The following is a 16,535-nucleotide window of genomic DNA, read 5'->3' as shown; positions in this document are numbered from 1 at the left end:
TAAAATATATTCATAAATGTGTCCCACATTTGTCAGACACTTTTTCTATAAAATGAAACAATATATTAATATATAGATAAATTGAAGGGTGTATGAGATCAGAAACTAATATTATGTAATAAATTGTATATATATTTTTAAAAAAATGTTTTATACAATTATAATAAAAACTACTAATATTTAGCTAACATAACATAAATTCATAAATATATTCATTATAGCTGGTTCTTTATATTTAAAATATATAGATATAATTATATTGAGAACATTATATATTGTCAAATTATTCATAATTATAACTAAAATATTAATGATACTAATAACTAATAATTTTTAGCCATTATATATAGGGACAAAAAATATAGTGTGTTTGGGGTTTTATATAACTTTATATGATTTATATATATATAAATATAAATTGGTTAATCTATAATTCATTTCATGTAATTATTGGATCATTAAATATATGTATATAATTAATAAATTAATTATTTTAACAAATAATAGTTTTGTTTTATTAACAACAAAATAATATATATATTAAATAAAAATTTGTTTAAACTTTCGGATTGTCAGGCAATCAGATATTCGATGCATTGATTATGAAGTAGTCGTCGACATCGGGCAGTGAGTCAGGCAAGAGGTCAAAGTCGTCGTTGGCCTCATTGACCGGTTGTTCCGATTGTTTATATAGAAGCGATTCGCCCGAGTCGTGGGTCAGCCAATACCAGATGTGCGACGCGTGTAGTAATATATTCTCCAATTCACTGTTCAGTTGCAGTGTATTGAAGTGCTAAAACAAACACACAATGAAAAAATAATTAATAAAAATTACTTTTTTGAAAAAAAATTTCTCGAAAAAATATACATAATATAAAAAAAATTAAAGTATAATAAAAATCAAATTTATTTTTTGTTGTTGAAAAAAACAATAAGTGGTTTTCGGGATTTTAAATTATATTATAGGACAAGATTTGAATTCTAATTACATTAACTAAAAAAAAATTAAATTCATTTATTTATAATACAGGCTAATGACAGACCACACAAACTCACGATTGCCATTAAATTATATATATATATATATATATATATATATATATATATATGCAGTATATAGTATACTATATACAGTATAATATTGTTAAGTCAAATGAAAAATAATAAATAAATTTAATAATAAATTCACAGACATAAAAAATTTACGGCAGTTATAGCCTTGGATTTGTTCAAAAAAATTATTATTATTATTATTTTTTACTACTATTAATTTAGTTATTATATAACTGTATATATATTCTTATTTGGTTCGCGCAAATAAATGGCTAATAATTACATATTAAAATGGGTTTTAATTTTTTACTGTCATTTAAATATATAAAAGATAATAAGTGGGATAAAAGTGAAAGTTTTTCTAAAAACAATTAACTGTTCAAACAAATGCAAATTTAAATGATAATTTTTCCAATAATTTTCTCTCTATTTATCTTTAATAGCTTTTCATATTAAATTCATACAAAATTTTCTGCAACAATAATAAGGTGCATATGAGGACTATAAAAGTAGTTAACAACTGTTTTTTTAGGAAAACATATATATATATATATACAGCAATACAAGTCATGCTTAGCAATCAATTTGATTAAAATTTTCAATTATACAATCAATTATTGGAAAATAATAATTTTAATCCAATGAACAATAAATTGAGAACAGCAGAAAAAATGTTTTTTAAATTACATTAAATAATTATTATATATAACAATACTGGTAAACGCATTCAATATTTAAAAAAATCAATTAATTTATACAAAAAATAAAGAGAGAGATAGATAGAAAGATAGAGAGGGAGAGAGAGAGAGAAAGAAAGAAAGAAAGAGAGAGAGAGAGAGAGAGAGAGAGAGAGAGACTAATATGTTATCAAATAAAAATGTATTGTAATATTTTAAATAATAAGTAAATTATTATTTTTTTTTGAATTATATTATTGCTATTTAATAATATAATATTAATTTTGTAACATTAACACGATTTGAAAATATTCAAAATCATAGAAATAAAATAATTCAAAGATAATAAATAATAGATTAAATAAAATATATAAAACAATTAAATATCAAATAAAAACAAGAAATCAACCAAAATTAAAAATCTAATATAAAACAAAAGTAAAAAACAAAAAACAACAGATAAAAACAATTATATTTTAAAAATTAAAAAATAGAGAAATAGAAAAATGAATGAAAGTTAGTAAATAAAGATAAACAATAATAAAACAAAAAAATAAAATAATTGTCTTTCATTATTAATCAACAAAAATAATAATAATAATCATAAAATAATTTCACTCGAGATATAAAAAAATAATTAATTAAAACTATAATATTTATAAATTATACTAAATAATAATAATAATAATAATAATAATAATAAAACAGTAATAAAAAAATGAGTCAATTCGTGACCGACACACAAACAATACCTTTAAGATGTCAGTTGCGTCCAATTGTTGAGCCATTATTATATCCCTTTCCCTTCTGATGATTGACAGGCATATCGCTAGTGAGTAGAGCTCGGCGTCCGTCAGATGTTTTTCGGGTGCTTTGAATGCCCAGTCATTGTTGCTCTCCTTCTTTGTCGGTGTTTTTGGTGGGCCGTCGCTGCGATCGGGTTTCACGCGAAAACTGCGTGACCGGGCGTGAGATCCGTTACGAAACTTTACGTCCGGTACTTCTATAGGATTCGAGTCGAGCGCACCCGTACTCAGACTCTTATTGATCTTTTCATGACTGCCCAATGGTTTCGGCACTCTAGCTGCTGGTGAAGTAGTGGTCGCAGTGTTTGTAGCACTGGTATCCTCACCAGCTGCTGCTGCTGACAATAATTGTGTACTACTATCGGTGGTGCAGTCTATTAGCTCTGTATCGGATTTTGTGGTCAACTTTCTCATTATATGCGCCGACCATATGCTCTCCCATAGTGTCAGACAGTCATCGTAGCCATCGTTTTCTGTTTTCATAAACTCTCTCTTAAATTGGCAGACAATCCATCGGAAAGCGAAATAACAATTAGTCGAATCTTTATTTGCTTTATAAAATGCAATCATAAAAATAATAATTAATTAGTTTTCCATAAAAATTAAATTATATTTTTTTTGTTAATAGAAAAGTTAATTATTTCAAAGCAATCGTCTTATAAAACATTACATATTATTTGTATAATGTATGTCAAACTACATATGTGTACTAAATTTAATCAAAATGTATTTAAACATTATATTTCGGTACCAAAAATAATAGCATAAAATTAATCGGCTTTTTATTAAAAGTCTAATAAGTAGCTGTTTATTGAAAAACTAAAGAAATACATATTTTTTTGCTTTTATATCATTTATGTAAAAACCAACAAAAAATGAGAATAATAATTACACGAATAAACTATATTATTATTATTATTATAAGAAATTCATTAAAATATTTATAAGAGTAAAAAACTAAAATATCGGGCGATTACTAGTTTTTTTTGTTATTACATGTTTGCCTCAAAACATATAAATTAAATGATGAGTTATATAACATATAATAATAACATAGATTAGAGAGAGAGAGAGAGAGAGAGAGAGAGAGAGAGAGAGAGAGAAAGAAATGAAAACAAAGCAAAATATTTAAATTATCATAATTTGCATTGAAATCAATTTTTATGAATTTTTTTTTATATCAAACTTTAGACATACATTTTTGGTAACTTATATTAAAATATAGTAATGCTTAATGTTTTTGTATGTGTATTATGATTATATAATATATTTTATAATAATACTTTTTGTGCTCTTATTTCATGTTAACAAAATACTAACTAAAATTAAGGCTAACACACAATATTATTATAATTATATATTAATATATATAGTATAAATTCATATATAAGTAAAGGGTATATTTATTAATATCTATGTAGTGATATTAGTAAAATATAGGCATATAAAAAAGGTAATTGTATATTAAAATAATATGCCATATAAATAAATAAATAAATAAAAGGCTATACATTGGGACCTAGTATTTATTAATATAATCAAACGTTTAGTTGTTTATTTTGTTATTAGAAAAAAAATTTACTGCCAGTTTTTTTTTTATTTACTGCACACTTAGACAACTAATATATTATAATTAATTTTTGTGTTTCATTATACCAATAATTATAATTTATTTTAAAGAAAAATGATGGGCACTAAAGGTCTCATAACAAACACACGGGATATTTGTGTGAAACATACATTGAAGTTAACCAAAAAACGCCTTCAATTCAAAATAAATGTTAACCCAAATAGTGGGGTTAAAATGTTGTACTATATTTGAAGAAAAATAATATTAAAAATTCATATTTTTCTAAAAGCCTATCATAAAAAATTCAATTGCAATATATATAATACTGTATAAGTAACAAAAAAGCTAGTATTGTATTATTATTATTTATTTATTATTTTCTATAAGTTAGTATACATGCATTATATTGGAAGTGATCATTAAATATATATTTTTTTATTATTATTATTTGATTAAAATCAAATCAATTATTATTTAGGCAAACAAACTATTAGTTATGAAAAATTGCATAATAATTGTTACAATTATAAAACACTTTTCGACTTATATAGAAATTAATCGACTATTATATTAGCGAATAATTTTCAACAACAAAAAAAACACAATACAAGTATTGCCCATTATATATAAATTTATAATACTGTATATTATAATTGCTTAATAATATCAGTAATATTTATTACAATATAAATCGGTGGTATTGTTTAACACCAATGATATTTAGGCGTTTTCTCATATTGTGTGTCTATCTATCTTTATCTTTATTTTAGATAAATCAATGTCAAACATCACTTTTTAAATTATTGCCTATTTTTTCAAACTAATATATATTACAATTTTAACCCTTAAATCAAATTATAATATTAATATTTAAATTATCTAAGCAATAATAAATAAAATTAAAAAAACGCTTAAAACAAAAAATGCATTTTAAAAAAATTAGTGTACAATGTGTGCGATAACATGTTATTACAAAATACTAAAAAAATATATATAGAATAAAAATAATTTAATCAATAAACAAAAAAATTAGCAAAAATAAATAAAAACGTTAAAAATAAATAATGAAATGATAGCTACATTGATAAATACAGGCATGAATTGATACATTGTGTTGTTAAATAAAAAAACAAATATAATAATTATTATGAGAAACACATACCTAAGTATTGTGCAAAACAGGGATCAGTCAATTCAATTAATTTCCATAACATTTCTAATTGAAATTTGATCGACGACTGAGACATCTCGAAATTAGTTCCCTATTATATAACAAAATATATAAATATATATATTTTTTGTAATATATTTAATACAATACAATCCAATTAATATTATAAGTATATATTTAATTTTAAGAAACATGATTTATAATTAAATTAAAATTTTAAAAAAGATATCGTAAATTCATTGATATATTTAATTATATTTAAAATCCAATTATAATATATAACTTACAATTAATTTCATGACTCGTACGAAACACCAAAAGGCTTTCATAACGTCGCCGTCCATTACATACAGCAAAGGCGACGCCAAATCAGACATACCTTTGAATTAATTAAAACAAAATATAATGTAAAAACATTGCTTACAAAAAAACACAAAAATATTTATAAAATAAATTCTGTTTTAAATTAAGATAAGAATAAAAAAATTAATACATTTCTTCTAAATAATAGCAAAACTCATTATACAATATAATGATTTTTTTCAAATAAACAAATGAATAAAAAAAACACATAAGAAATAATTAATACATTCATGAATTGACTGATGAGTGATGACCGGTAAAGGGGAAGAATATAAGGGAAGGGCTGAACAATATTGAAATGTTATGCAACACTTGATTTAAATTTTGCATTTAATTAATTATATATTCTTTACGGGCAATGGGTTTATTATTTCAGTGCAAAAAACGCCTTCACGAGTCAACATTAATTTTAATAATTATAAATGAAATGAAAAAATCAAATAACAATAATAATAGCAAAAAACTTTAATTTAATTAATACCCTGAACATAGCCAGTGTCAAAGTCATACATAGTGTAGGTCAGCAATAAGGCCTTCAACTTTTCCAAATTATCGGACGTTCCCTTATAAAACTGGTGGGTGCGATCACAACGAATTACATCCCTTTCTAAACAAAACAACAAAACAATATGTAAAATACATACAAATAATAATAATAAAATTATTAATAATAATTTCGCTTATGTTTTATGAGTATATTTATACATTTATTATTAATATTACGATAATTATATAATACATAACAATATAATACCGATTAATGATTTTCTTTCGCGATATGCCGTAAATCTTAACTCCTGGTCGGGAAGTATAGCATTCCATTGAGTGTTGTATATCTCGAACAGATCGGAAAGTTGAGTCCAGTCAAACTCGTCAACACTATCGGTCAAACCCAATACCAATGGCCACAATCGCTGACGAAACTCATTATCACTTAAACCCTTTTTAAAAGAAAGACAAATAATTTAATATACGGTAATAAAAAAAATAAATGATTATTATTTAAATATATAAAATAACTGACGCCTCGAAAAATTCGTTCCAGAAGTTGATCGACAGTAAGCAAAGGACAGTTGTCGTCAAACAAGTCTTGTGGCGTTAGCGGTGAGAGACGACATTGAGGTTCAGTACATGGAATCAATGGCAGAGCTGGTGGTGGTAGAGGAACGTCCGATAGTTTATTGACAACATTGAAGTTAGTGACGCCAGAAATCGAGTCGATCAGTGGCTGTTCGCTAAACTCATGGGTTGGACTATTTCGGTGGACTCGTTCGGCATTTCCCGGTGGCCGCAACAGATGCAGAGCTGGCAATGAGGCCAAATAGTCCTCATCATAAAAGGTGGGACTCGTCACCAGATTTGTGACCCGACTGAATGAGTTTAACGATGTGGCGATCGGATCCTTCAAAAACTTTGACAGATAGGTGTGCGCTGTTGTGTGTCCCGGTTTGGGCGGCGGAGCGTATGGATTGTCTGCAGCAGTGGGCGGTACGGACAGATGTTTGGGTCGGTAGTGATCGGTTGGCCGCGAAAGTTGGCGCTGAAATGTTATGAATTCGTGCATCTCTTCGGCCGTCTGTCCGTTGGCGGCGGTGTCGCCGTTGCCTCGGTTGGCAGCGGCCGTTACAAAGCGTACTGTTTCCGACATTTTCACCCGTTTTTTAGTGATCAATCTATCGGTCAATGACTTCCCAACTATTAATAGACCACTTAATTAATAAAAAGTTTTTGTTTGGCTCTTGAGTTGTCGTCGATTGCAATGTCTATCAAATGCATCGATAGTTATATTTGTCTTAAAACAAGAAAAATCAATTAAACGGTCAAATGTTTAGCACTTTTCACAGCAAACTATGTCATCAACTGATGGATGTCTTTGAGTGATGCGGTAATAGTTGAAGACAAACACTGAGTCGATACCAATGATGACAAACAAATCGATATAACATTACATATCAAGAGATGACTATAAAAATAGTTTTTATTTTATTTTTCTCTTTTATAATGAAATCGTTTTTATTATTATTAAACAGTAATATAAAAGTATATAAAAAAATAATATTAAAATTTTATATTAAATGTCAGCTATTTTTGTGGCAATCAATGCAAACAAATCGTATGTTATTTATAACACATTTGTCAACAAAAAATAACAATTCAATTGTAAAGCATTGGAGACATTACTTTCTAATACCAACTCATATGATATTCTATGGTTTTATTTGTAGAGTTGCCAAATGTTTGCACAATTAATGCCTGTCATTACTGTATATAATTGTATTATAATTTATATTATTAGCAATGATTCATACATTTTTTTAAATTGCACTAGTTAATGCAATCAAATATATATATATATTTTAGTACTATATAGTATTTATTTAAAAAAAAATATTTGACTAGCTCATTATTCTATGAAATTAATTGTGCAATTAACATTTATCTATAATTAAGTTGCTAAGTGATAATCTAAATTGTACATGTAGTGATTGAAAACTAGTGTTAAATTTATATTTATATTTAATATGATGATAACTTTTATAATGCATATATATAACGTTTACAAACAAATTTAACAAATATTTTCAAAAAAAAACTTTTAAAAATTTATATCAAATAATAAGTAAAATAATTTTATAATTACTGATTTAATTTGTACTTAGTTTATACTGTATGTCTAATTTAATTTTATAAACTTAGTATTCAATAACTAGTTTACAGTATATAGTAGTGTTTTTGAATAGTTTAGTCACTCTATTATTCAATAATTTAAAAGCCCTGGAATTCAATGTAAACAAAAACTGCGATCTTTTTGGATGTTTTTGCAATAAATACTGTAAATCCTATAATACGTGTATTTACTGTTTAATAATAATAATATTAAATGAACTCAACTCTAGCCCTATTTAAATACAATGTTAGGCCCTTTTTCTCAGATAAAAACAATACATTTATTGATTATTATTTTAGTAATGATATCATTGAATGAATGAATCAAAGAGAGAGTGACATCACTTGAGATATGAGTTAAATGTTATATATTTTACATTAACACCCATTTGTTGTATATGTTTGGCGAAAGTTAATGACTATTTCATACTAGAATTATATATGAGTTTAAGACACAAATAGTACCAAAATAACGTATATTATGATAACATTATTATTTAATTAAACGCATGGATTGGTCGACACTTTTGCCGCAACTCTGAGACAGACTTTTTTCTCTCTAATTCTTCGCTGAAGTGTTTGTTGTGAAAGACATTTGAAGACATTGTTGTTATTATTATTGATATATATTTACATAAATTTTTTTGTTTCAAATCATTGCTCACACCATATGATCCATTGATTTGATTGTTATATTTGGTGATAATTTTTGTGCCACAAAATAAAAAATATCGCAAAACAGTCTTCCAAAGGAAAATCACAACAAAAACAAAGAAATTTGTTATCAAATAAAACATAAAAATCCAAATCTTTTGTGCTATTGATTAGCGTTTGAATTAATTGTCCAAAAAAATTACACTTCAATTGTTGTTGGGATCTGATTGAGTGATTCACACCATTGATTACAAACAGTGATGGCAGACAACGACGACCAAAACGAAGAGTTGCCGAAAGGCTGGGAGAAACGGGTCAGCCGTAGTACTGGACAAGTCTATTATCTTAATATCTATACCAAAGAGAGTCAATGGGATCGACCGACAGACGAGGCCAGCAGTAAAGACAACGAAAAGATTCGGTGTTCGCATCTGTTGGTCAAACATACGGAAAGTCGGCGGCCGTCGTCGTGGAGAGAGGAGAAGATTACCAGAAGTAAAGAGGAAGCCATCGAATTGGTGGCTGAATATCGCAAACAGATAGAGACCGGACAGACAACGCTCGAAGACTTGGCCCAAGAGGTGTCCGATTGTTCGTCGGCCAAAAAGGGCGGAGATTTGGGTTATTTTACTCGCGGAGCGATGCAAAAGCCGTTCGAGGACTCGGCGTTTGCTCTAAAAATGGGTCAAATGTCTGATTTGGTTGAAACCGATTCGGGAGTTCATATCATATTGAGAACCGCTTAAAATGGGTTTTCATTGATTTTTATGTGCTTTTAATGATTAATATATTAATTAATGGCTTATCTTTTAATTTTGTTATTTTTTAAATTAAATGTTTTCTTATCTCAATTAAATCTCAGATATAAAGTGCTATTGATTTCATTGTTTGTTTGTTTTTAAATTGAATGACAACATCGAAATATATTGAATTACGATATATATAAATAAATTATTTTTGTTTTCTATCATCAATTAATTAATGATAATCAGCAATAATAATAAAAATTTATTTTACAATTAAAATTATTAAACAAATGAAATAAAATTTTTTATATTTTATTAGTCTGAGATTATATACATATATGATTTAATTAGGTGATTAATAATAAATAATTAAAACTAAAATATAGATATAAATTGCTGATCATAAATTTAATGACTATATGTATAAATAATTAATGAAATGCATATTTGTTTATTATTATTATTAACATTGTTTATCACTTTTTATGATATCTCTCTCACTATTAACGTTATAAACAAAATCGATTTTTATTAAATTAATAGACAAAAAATATTGTTAATACATTTAAGACATAAATTTACGGTACTATAAATTAAAATGAGTTTTAATTAATAAATTGATTGACTAAAAAACAAAACAGATATAATAATAATTAGTATAATAGCCGGTATATTAACTCTATTAATATTAACTATTTGCTGATATAATGTACAATAATTTTTAAAAACTTAATTTAAACAATAGTAATAATGAAATTTTTAAAACAACAAACAATTATTATGTGCATAAATTAATATGAAATTAAAATAACATTAAAATTTTAGTAGTTTTATAGATAAGTTTAGATAAAATATAAATATTTAGTGAACAAAAAAATAAAAGCACTTGATTTGTAATTAAAGTACACTTTAAGAAAATTAGTGTAACTTTTCTTAAATATACAATACTAAGCATTATTGATTGAAAATATATATTGATATATAAATTATATAAATAATTATTAAAATAAATAGCAGTTAATTAACGATTTATAAAAAAATACTAACATAGGGTTGTTATGACTGATTAATACAGTATTTATAATAATTATCATTAATGATAATACTGTAAAATGAAAACATATATCAAAAGTTATGTCCATTTTATCAAATTTATAACAAAAAATAATTTGACCAAACATTTTGTGTTTTTAATCATCATTTTTTATAAACCTATTATATTTTAGATTTATGATATACTTTTGGTATAAATCAATTTTGCTGTAATAATAATTTTTAAAAATAAAAATAATTATGTTATTATTATTTTATTTAAAAAATAATTATATTATTATTATTTTATTTTAAAAAATTCATTGACAATAACTATTATATAATTTAATCGTTAATTGACTTACATTTATATTTGTTTATTTGATAATAATAATAATAATATTGTAGTTCAAAAAAGACTAACAAACAAACAAATTGTAAACTTTAGAAAAATTATTAATGATTTTAATAAACAATAAATTCACAAATATTTATCTTTATTATTAATTAATAATGCATTGGATTTAAAAATTCTATTAATTTTTAATTTATATTAAATGAGGGCATAAATTTATTTTTAAAAAATTATAATAAATACTGAATTTGAAAATATATCAAGGTTAAAATACAGTATCATCAACAACAAGAAAATAATAGATATTTAAATGGATTATAATTCAATGAACTGGATTTTAATTATATGGGTATACATTTAGTATTAGTAGTATTAACATAATTTTAATCTATTGTATCTAAAAGTAAAATTTTGATATTTAAATTTATTACTAAAATTTATATATTTTTTAAAAAAAATAATTTAAAAGAAACAAGAGTTCAATATTCGTTAATTGATTCTTATTATATCTAATTAATTAATTATATAGTTATTTAAATTGACATCAATTTAACTCAATTATTAGATGTCTTCCACAATAGTGTAAAACATGACACAATTAGAAAAAATAATAAATTATTTATTTAGTTGTATTTTTTTATTGAAAATAAAATTTTAAACTAATAGATGTAATACACATATCAAATGAGTTTTTTTGATAATTTATTTTTTGTTCACTGTTCAGATAATTAGTTATTTGTAAAAATAATTTATTATTGGCATAGATTTCAATTGCATTGAAAAACAGGTCTTTCCCGACACAGTACTATATAGTGTTGGTATTATAACTTATAATTTATAAGATCCCTTTCCCCCCCTTCTAACCAATACTCCACACAGTTTTTAAACGTCAAATTGTTAGTATAATATTTTATAAAACAGTATTCACACTAAAATTTATATACTATAAATGTGTGCGCAAACATTTGTAATAAAATATTTTCTAAGTATATTAATAAAAATAATATCACATTTTACAAAATTATTGCTTTTATTATTAAATACTAATTACAAACACTACTACTACTACTACTACTACTACTACTACTATTTGAACAGTTTTTGAAAAACTACTATAAAGAGTGTGTATTAGTGTCACTGACAATAGACAACCAGCAAATAAAAGTTATTTTATTGATTTATGTCAGAAAAATAAATAAATCTTAAATTTAGAAAAAAGTAAATACTGGTATTTTTTAGATATAAAAAGTAAACTAAATATATATATATTTTGGTAATTGTTTGTGAGCCCAGTGTGTGTGTGTGTGTTAACACAATTAAGAAACATGGGTTTCAAAAAACGTTTTATAAATATTGTTTTATCAGTAATATTGATGACCCTGCTACTACCATCATTATGTTTAACAAGCAAAATTTATGCCAGTAATAAAGGTAAATGGACTTAAATTTTTTTACTATAGTCTAATTTATTTATTTCAATTATATATTTTTTTGATCTGTAATTTTATTGACTATTATAATATCCGATTTTGCAATAGAAATATATAAACCTATTTTATAAATTTAATTATTAAAATTTATTTAATGTTATTTGAATTGAGAATTTTTGTTGTAATATATTTTCCAATAAAACTATTAACCAATTATTTGTTGTAAAATTTTTCATTATTTTTTCTTTGAAATAAATTATACATAAGATTATTGTATTCAATAAACAACAACAAAATTTCTGTTTATTTGATTAATTGCTTTTAAATTATTCAATTTTTTCATTCATTGAATTTTATTTTTATTTAAATACCTTTTTTTGTATAGTAATTTTTTTTAAATAATAATTTCTACACTACAATCATTAATTTTCGATTAAACATTTAATTATAATAATTTATTTAATATTATTATTAAAATAAAATTACTAATTTTTGGTTTTTAAAATTATGAAATATTTTTAAAAATAATTTATTAAATTACCTACCAAGCTACAATATTGCAAATTTTTAATATGCAATTTAATAATGACATATGAAAGTCATAATTTTAATACAATAAAAAAATTTTAGACTATTTATTTAATAAAAATTTGTATTACAAATTAGCATAATAAAAGAAATTTATATTTAATATATAATTTTTGCATTTAATAGTAGTCCCATAAGCTTTAGAGTTAAAAATTGTTTATTTTTTCAAATATAAAACATATGAATTTAAAAACATAAGGTGTTTATTTAAATTTTTATTATAATTACAATTTTTCAAGTGCATAACACATTAATATGATATGATATGATAATTAACTTTAAATTATATAAAACTTATGCGGTTTGACAAAATAAAATATTTTAATAACTTTTAATAATTAGTATTTTACGTATAGTAAGCTAAATAATATTTATAAACATTTCCAAAAAAAAAAATTTAATATAACTGAACAAATAATAAAAATAAAATTCTTTATATTTTAATCACAAATTCAATGTATGCCTCAATAATCAATGGTTTCAATGATTTGATATTAAAATTTCTAAAAAATATTACCAATAAAATTTGTTTTATATGTTATATAATGATTGATTGATTAATCAAAATTACATTTTTTTTATATAATATTTATTAATTTTTAAACATTAATATGTGATGTATACTGTATATCATTGAGCTTATCGTTACTAATACTGTAAATAATCAAAAATTATATAAACTATATTGTAATTTCATTTAATGTTTATCTTAAATGTCAATAATTTTTTTAAAACATTTATTTTATTACTTAATCACTTAACTAATTGTCAATATTATTAACTATTAGTTTGATTATTTTAATTATATATATATATATATTATTTACTGATTTTCATGGGATAAAAGACAAGTTAATTAACTTTTCAAATAAATTAATAAAAGACTTGACAAATATATTTTTAAATATTTTTTATTAAATCTAATATTTTAATTATACTAATAATTAGATATAAAATTGATTGAATATTTTCACACAAATTAATTGAGTATTCAAACAAATAAAATGTTAAAATTAATTACATATATTTAAATTGTTCAAAAAAATAGCCGAAATAGATCCACAATATTGGATACAAATGGCAAAAAATCAATTGAAAAGATCAATGAATCAAAAGCCGATCGTAAGACAGGCCAAGAATGCCATACTATTTATCGGTGACGGTATGGGTATTACAACCATAACACCCGCCCGTATACTTAAGGGACAACTGAACAACCGTTCCGGTGAAGAAACTAAACTTATCGTTGAAGACTTCCCATACGTTTCGCTTATTAAAGTAATTAATAGTTTATATGGATTTTTTGTTTAACAGTTAATTATAAACAAATAATTTATGAATTAAATTTTTGCTAATATTGCAAAAAATTTTGTTATAAACAATTTATATAACTATTATATAATAAAAATGATTTTTTGTTACCGTTTTTTCCAGACCTATAATGTTGACAATCAAGTGACTGATTCGGCCGCCTCTGCCAATGCTTTTCTTACCGGAATTAAGACAAATGACGGAACAATTGGTGTGAATGCAAGAGTTGCCAGATATTCAAATGATTGCCAATCAATACAACAAAACAGTATCCAATCGATACTTCAGTGGGCTATTGATTCCGGTTTGTTGTTTAAAAGTTTTTTTTAGTTATATATATATATTTGCAAATTATTTTATGACCACTTGTGCCCTTTTATGACCAATAATTATCCTTCTTTTTTTAGGAAAGAGCGCCGGTTTGGTGACCACAGCTCAGATCACTGACGCCACGCCGGCTGCAAGTTATGCTCATATATCCAATCGGGACTGGGAGTCAACCGTTCCCCTAAATATGACCGGTAATTGTAAAGACATTGCCAGACAACTTATCGAAGACCAGACGGGAAGTGAACTGAAAGTAATACTCGGAGGCGCCCGACGTTTCTTTTTGCCCGAAGATATCCAGTCCAGAGATGGCAAATATGGAGCGCGAAGGGATGGCAGGAATCTGATCGATGATTGGCTCAAAACAAAAAAACAAAAAGGATTTGACTCTAATTCTTATAAATTTGTCGAAACTAATGGCGAACTCAAGAGTGTTGATACCGATAAAGTCGACTATTTGTTCGGTTTATTTAATTACGACCACTTGTCCTATGATAGAGAAAGAGATGACTCGGATAGTGGCGAACCGTCATTGGAATTGATGGTCGAAACGGCGGTCAAAATACTGAGTAAAAACAAGAACGGATATGTCTTACTGGTTGAGGCCGGAAATATAGATAAAGCACATCACGATAATTATGCACAACTGGCCATTCATGATACCGTTGCTTTTGATAAGGCCATCACTAAAGCCACTTCAATGGCCTCACATTTGGACACTTTGATGATTGTGACGGCCGACCACTCGCATACTCTGTCATTCAACGGTTACTCCAAACGTGGTAACGATATATTAGGTGTTGCCGGCAATGACTCGACTAATAAACCCTATACGACACTTATGTATGGAAACGGTCCGGGATATCAACAAAACAGAGACGACCCGTCAACTGTCGACACCAGTAAGTCATTACAAAATATATATTATAATTTTAAAACTTAATTAATATATTTTTTGGGTATATCTATAAAGGAAATCCTCGGTACCAGTCATTATCGGCCGTTCATTTGGACAGCAATGCACACGGAGGTGAAGATGTGGCCGCATATAGTGCAGGTCCAATGGCCCACCTATTGTCGGGAACTAATGAACAGTCATATATTGCACACGTCATAGCATTTGCCACTTGTATTGGCGATTATAAGGGCGAAGATCATTGCCATCAATACTCAGCTAAACTACTTTCTGCTTCTCATCAAAACCTAATCAACACTTATTTATATATTACTTGTCTATTGATTGTTACGATTAGAGTATTCAATAAATTTTAGTTATTAAATGTTATTTATAATTATTATAATATTTTGTTTTTTTTAATATATTTGACTAAATATTGTATTTAGTTATTAAATTCTAATATTAATTCTCTATATTATAATAATTTTTATTAACATTTTATTAATTTTTTAAGTGTAGTGAAGTATAATTTGTATTATTGAGTATAGGTTATATTAACCGTTATAATTTAGTAAAAATTTATTTATATCTATATCACTATAATAATTGTTTGATGTGCAACTTAGCTTAATAAATGAACAAATTGGTAATTTATAGAAATTAAATAAAATTAAATACTATTTATTAATTTTAGTTTTTGAAATATTTACATTTATACTCTCCATAATTGTTTTTATCTTTACTTTATTACTGTATTATTATTATACAGTAGTAGTAGTACTTTATCATATCTATAATATAGAAAAATTATATTTTATAAAATATAAATTAAACTAATTTAGTATTTATAAAACAATTTATGACCAAAATTTTCATTCAAAAATTAT

At 24.7% G+C, this 16,535-nt stretch overlaps 3 protein-coding genes across 3 annotated transcripts; 2 read left to right on the top strand and 1 right to left on the bottom strand.

Moving 5' to 3' along the window:
- Nucleotides 1–512: 512 nt before the first annotated feature.
- Nucleotides 513–7,632, bottom strand: LOC128962197 (TBC1 domain family member 17-like). Its single transcript, XM_054308551.1, has 7 exons — nucleotides 6,665–7,632; nucleotides 6,395–6,581; nucleotides 6,122–6,247; nucleotides 5,565–5,656; nucleotides 5,269–5,368; nucleotides 2,483–3,087; nucleotides 513–793 (listed from the first exon to the last, which is right to left on the bottom strand). Exons 1-7 carry the CDS (start codon nucleotides 7,286–7,288, stop codon nucleotides 581–583), a joined length of 1,947 nt encoding a protein of 648 aa, XP_054164526.1. The 5' UTR covers nucleotides 7,289–7,632; the 3' UTR covers nucleotides 513–580.
- Nucleotides 7,633–8,847: 1,215 nt separating this feature from the next.
- On the top strand, nucleotides 8,848–9,828 carry LOC128962185 (peptidyl-prolyl cis-trans isomerase NIMA-interacting 1-like). Its single transcript, XM_054308537.1, has one exon. It carries the CDS (start codon nucleotides 9,222–9,224, stop codon nucleotides 9,705–9,707), a length of 486 nt encoding a protein of 161 aa, XP_054164512.1. The 5' UTR covers nucleotides 8,848–9,221; the 3' UTR covers nucleotides 9,708–9,828.
- A 2,550-nt stretch (nucleotides 9,829–12,378) lies between these two features.
- Nucleotides 12,379–16,022, top strand: LOC128962712 (alkaline phosphatase-like). Its single transcript, XM_054309114.1, has 5 exons — nucleotides 12,379–12,525; nucleotides 14,161–14,390; nucleotides 14,547–14,727; nucleotides 14,831–15,652; nucleotides 15,724–16,022. Exons 1-5 carry the CDS (start codon nucleotides 12,420–12,422, stop codon nucleotides 16,020–16,022), a joined length of 1,638 nt encoding a protein of 545 aa, XP_054165089.1. The 5' UTR covers nucleotides 12,379–12,419.
- The last annotated feature ends 513 nt before the right edge of the window (nucleotides 16,023–16,535 follow it).

The sequence above is a fragment of the Oppia nitens genome, unplaced genomic scaffold, assembly GCF_028296485.1.
Source record: "Oppia nitens isolate AA-2021 unplaced genomic scaffold, nextdenovo-longstitch-racon4-pilon3 scaffold6_pilon_pilon_pilon, whole genome shotgun sequence".
NCBI lineage: Eukaryota > Metazoa > Arthropoda > Arachnida > Sarcoptiformes > Oppiidae > Oppia > Oppia nitens.
Note: the sequence above shows the minus strand (reverse complement) of the source record. Positions and strands in the feature narration are given on the sequence as shown.

What these genes read in the sequence shown, in the direction of transcription:
- LOC128962197 (XM_054308551.1), bottom strand. Translation starts at nt 7,288, where the DNA reads ATGTCGGAAACAGTACGCTTTGTAACGGCCGCTGCCAACCGAGGCAAC. An exon ending in CTGTTTTGCACAATACTTAG is followed by an intron (nt 3,088 to 5,268) that starts GTATGTGTTTCT and finishes CATTTTATAAAG; the next exon opens with CAAATAAAGATTCGACTAAT. An exon ending in ACGCAACTGACATCTTAAAG is followed by an intron (nt 794 to 2,482) that starts GTATTGTTTGTG and finishes TGTTTGTTTTAG; the next exon opens with CACTTCAATACACTGCAACT.
- LOC128962185 (XM_054308537.1), top strand. Translation starts at nt 9,222, where the DNA reads ATGGCAGACAACGACGACCAAAACGAAGAGTTGCCGAAAGGCTGGGAG.
- LOC128962712 (XM_054309114.1), top strand. Translation starts at nt 12,420, where the DNA reads ATGGGTTTCAAAAAACGTTTTATAAATATTGTTTTATCAGTAATATTG. An exon ending in CATACGTTTCGCTTATTAAA is followed by an intron (nt 14,391 to 14,546) that starts GTAATTAATAGT and finishes CGTTTTTTCCAG; the next exon opens with ACCTATAATGTTGACAATCA. An exon ending in TCAGTGGGCTATTGATTCCG is followed by an intron (nt 14,728 to 14,830) that starts GTTTGTTGTTTA and finishes TTCTTTTTTTAG; the next exon opens with GAAAGAGCGCCGGTTTGGTG.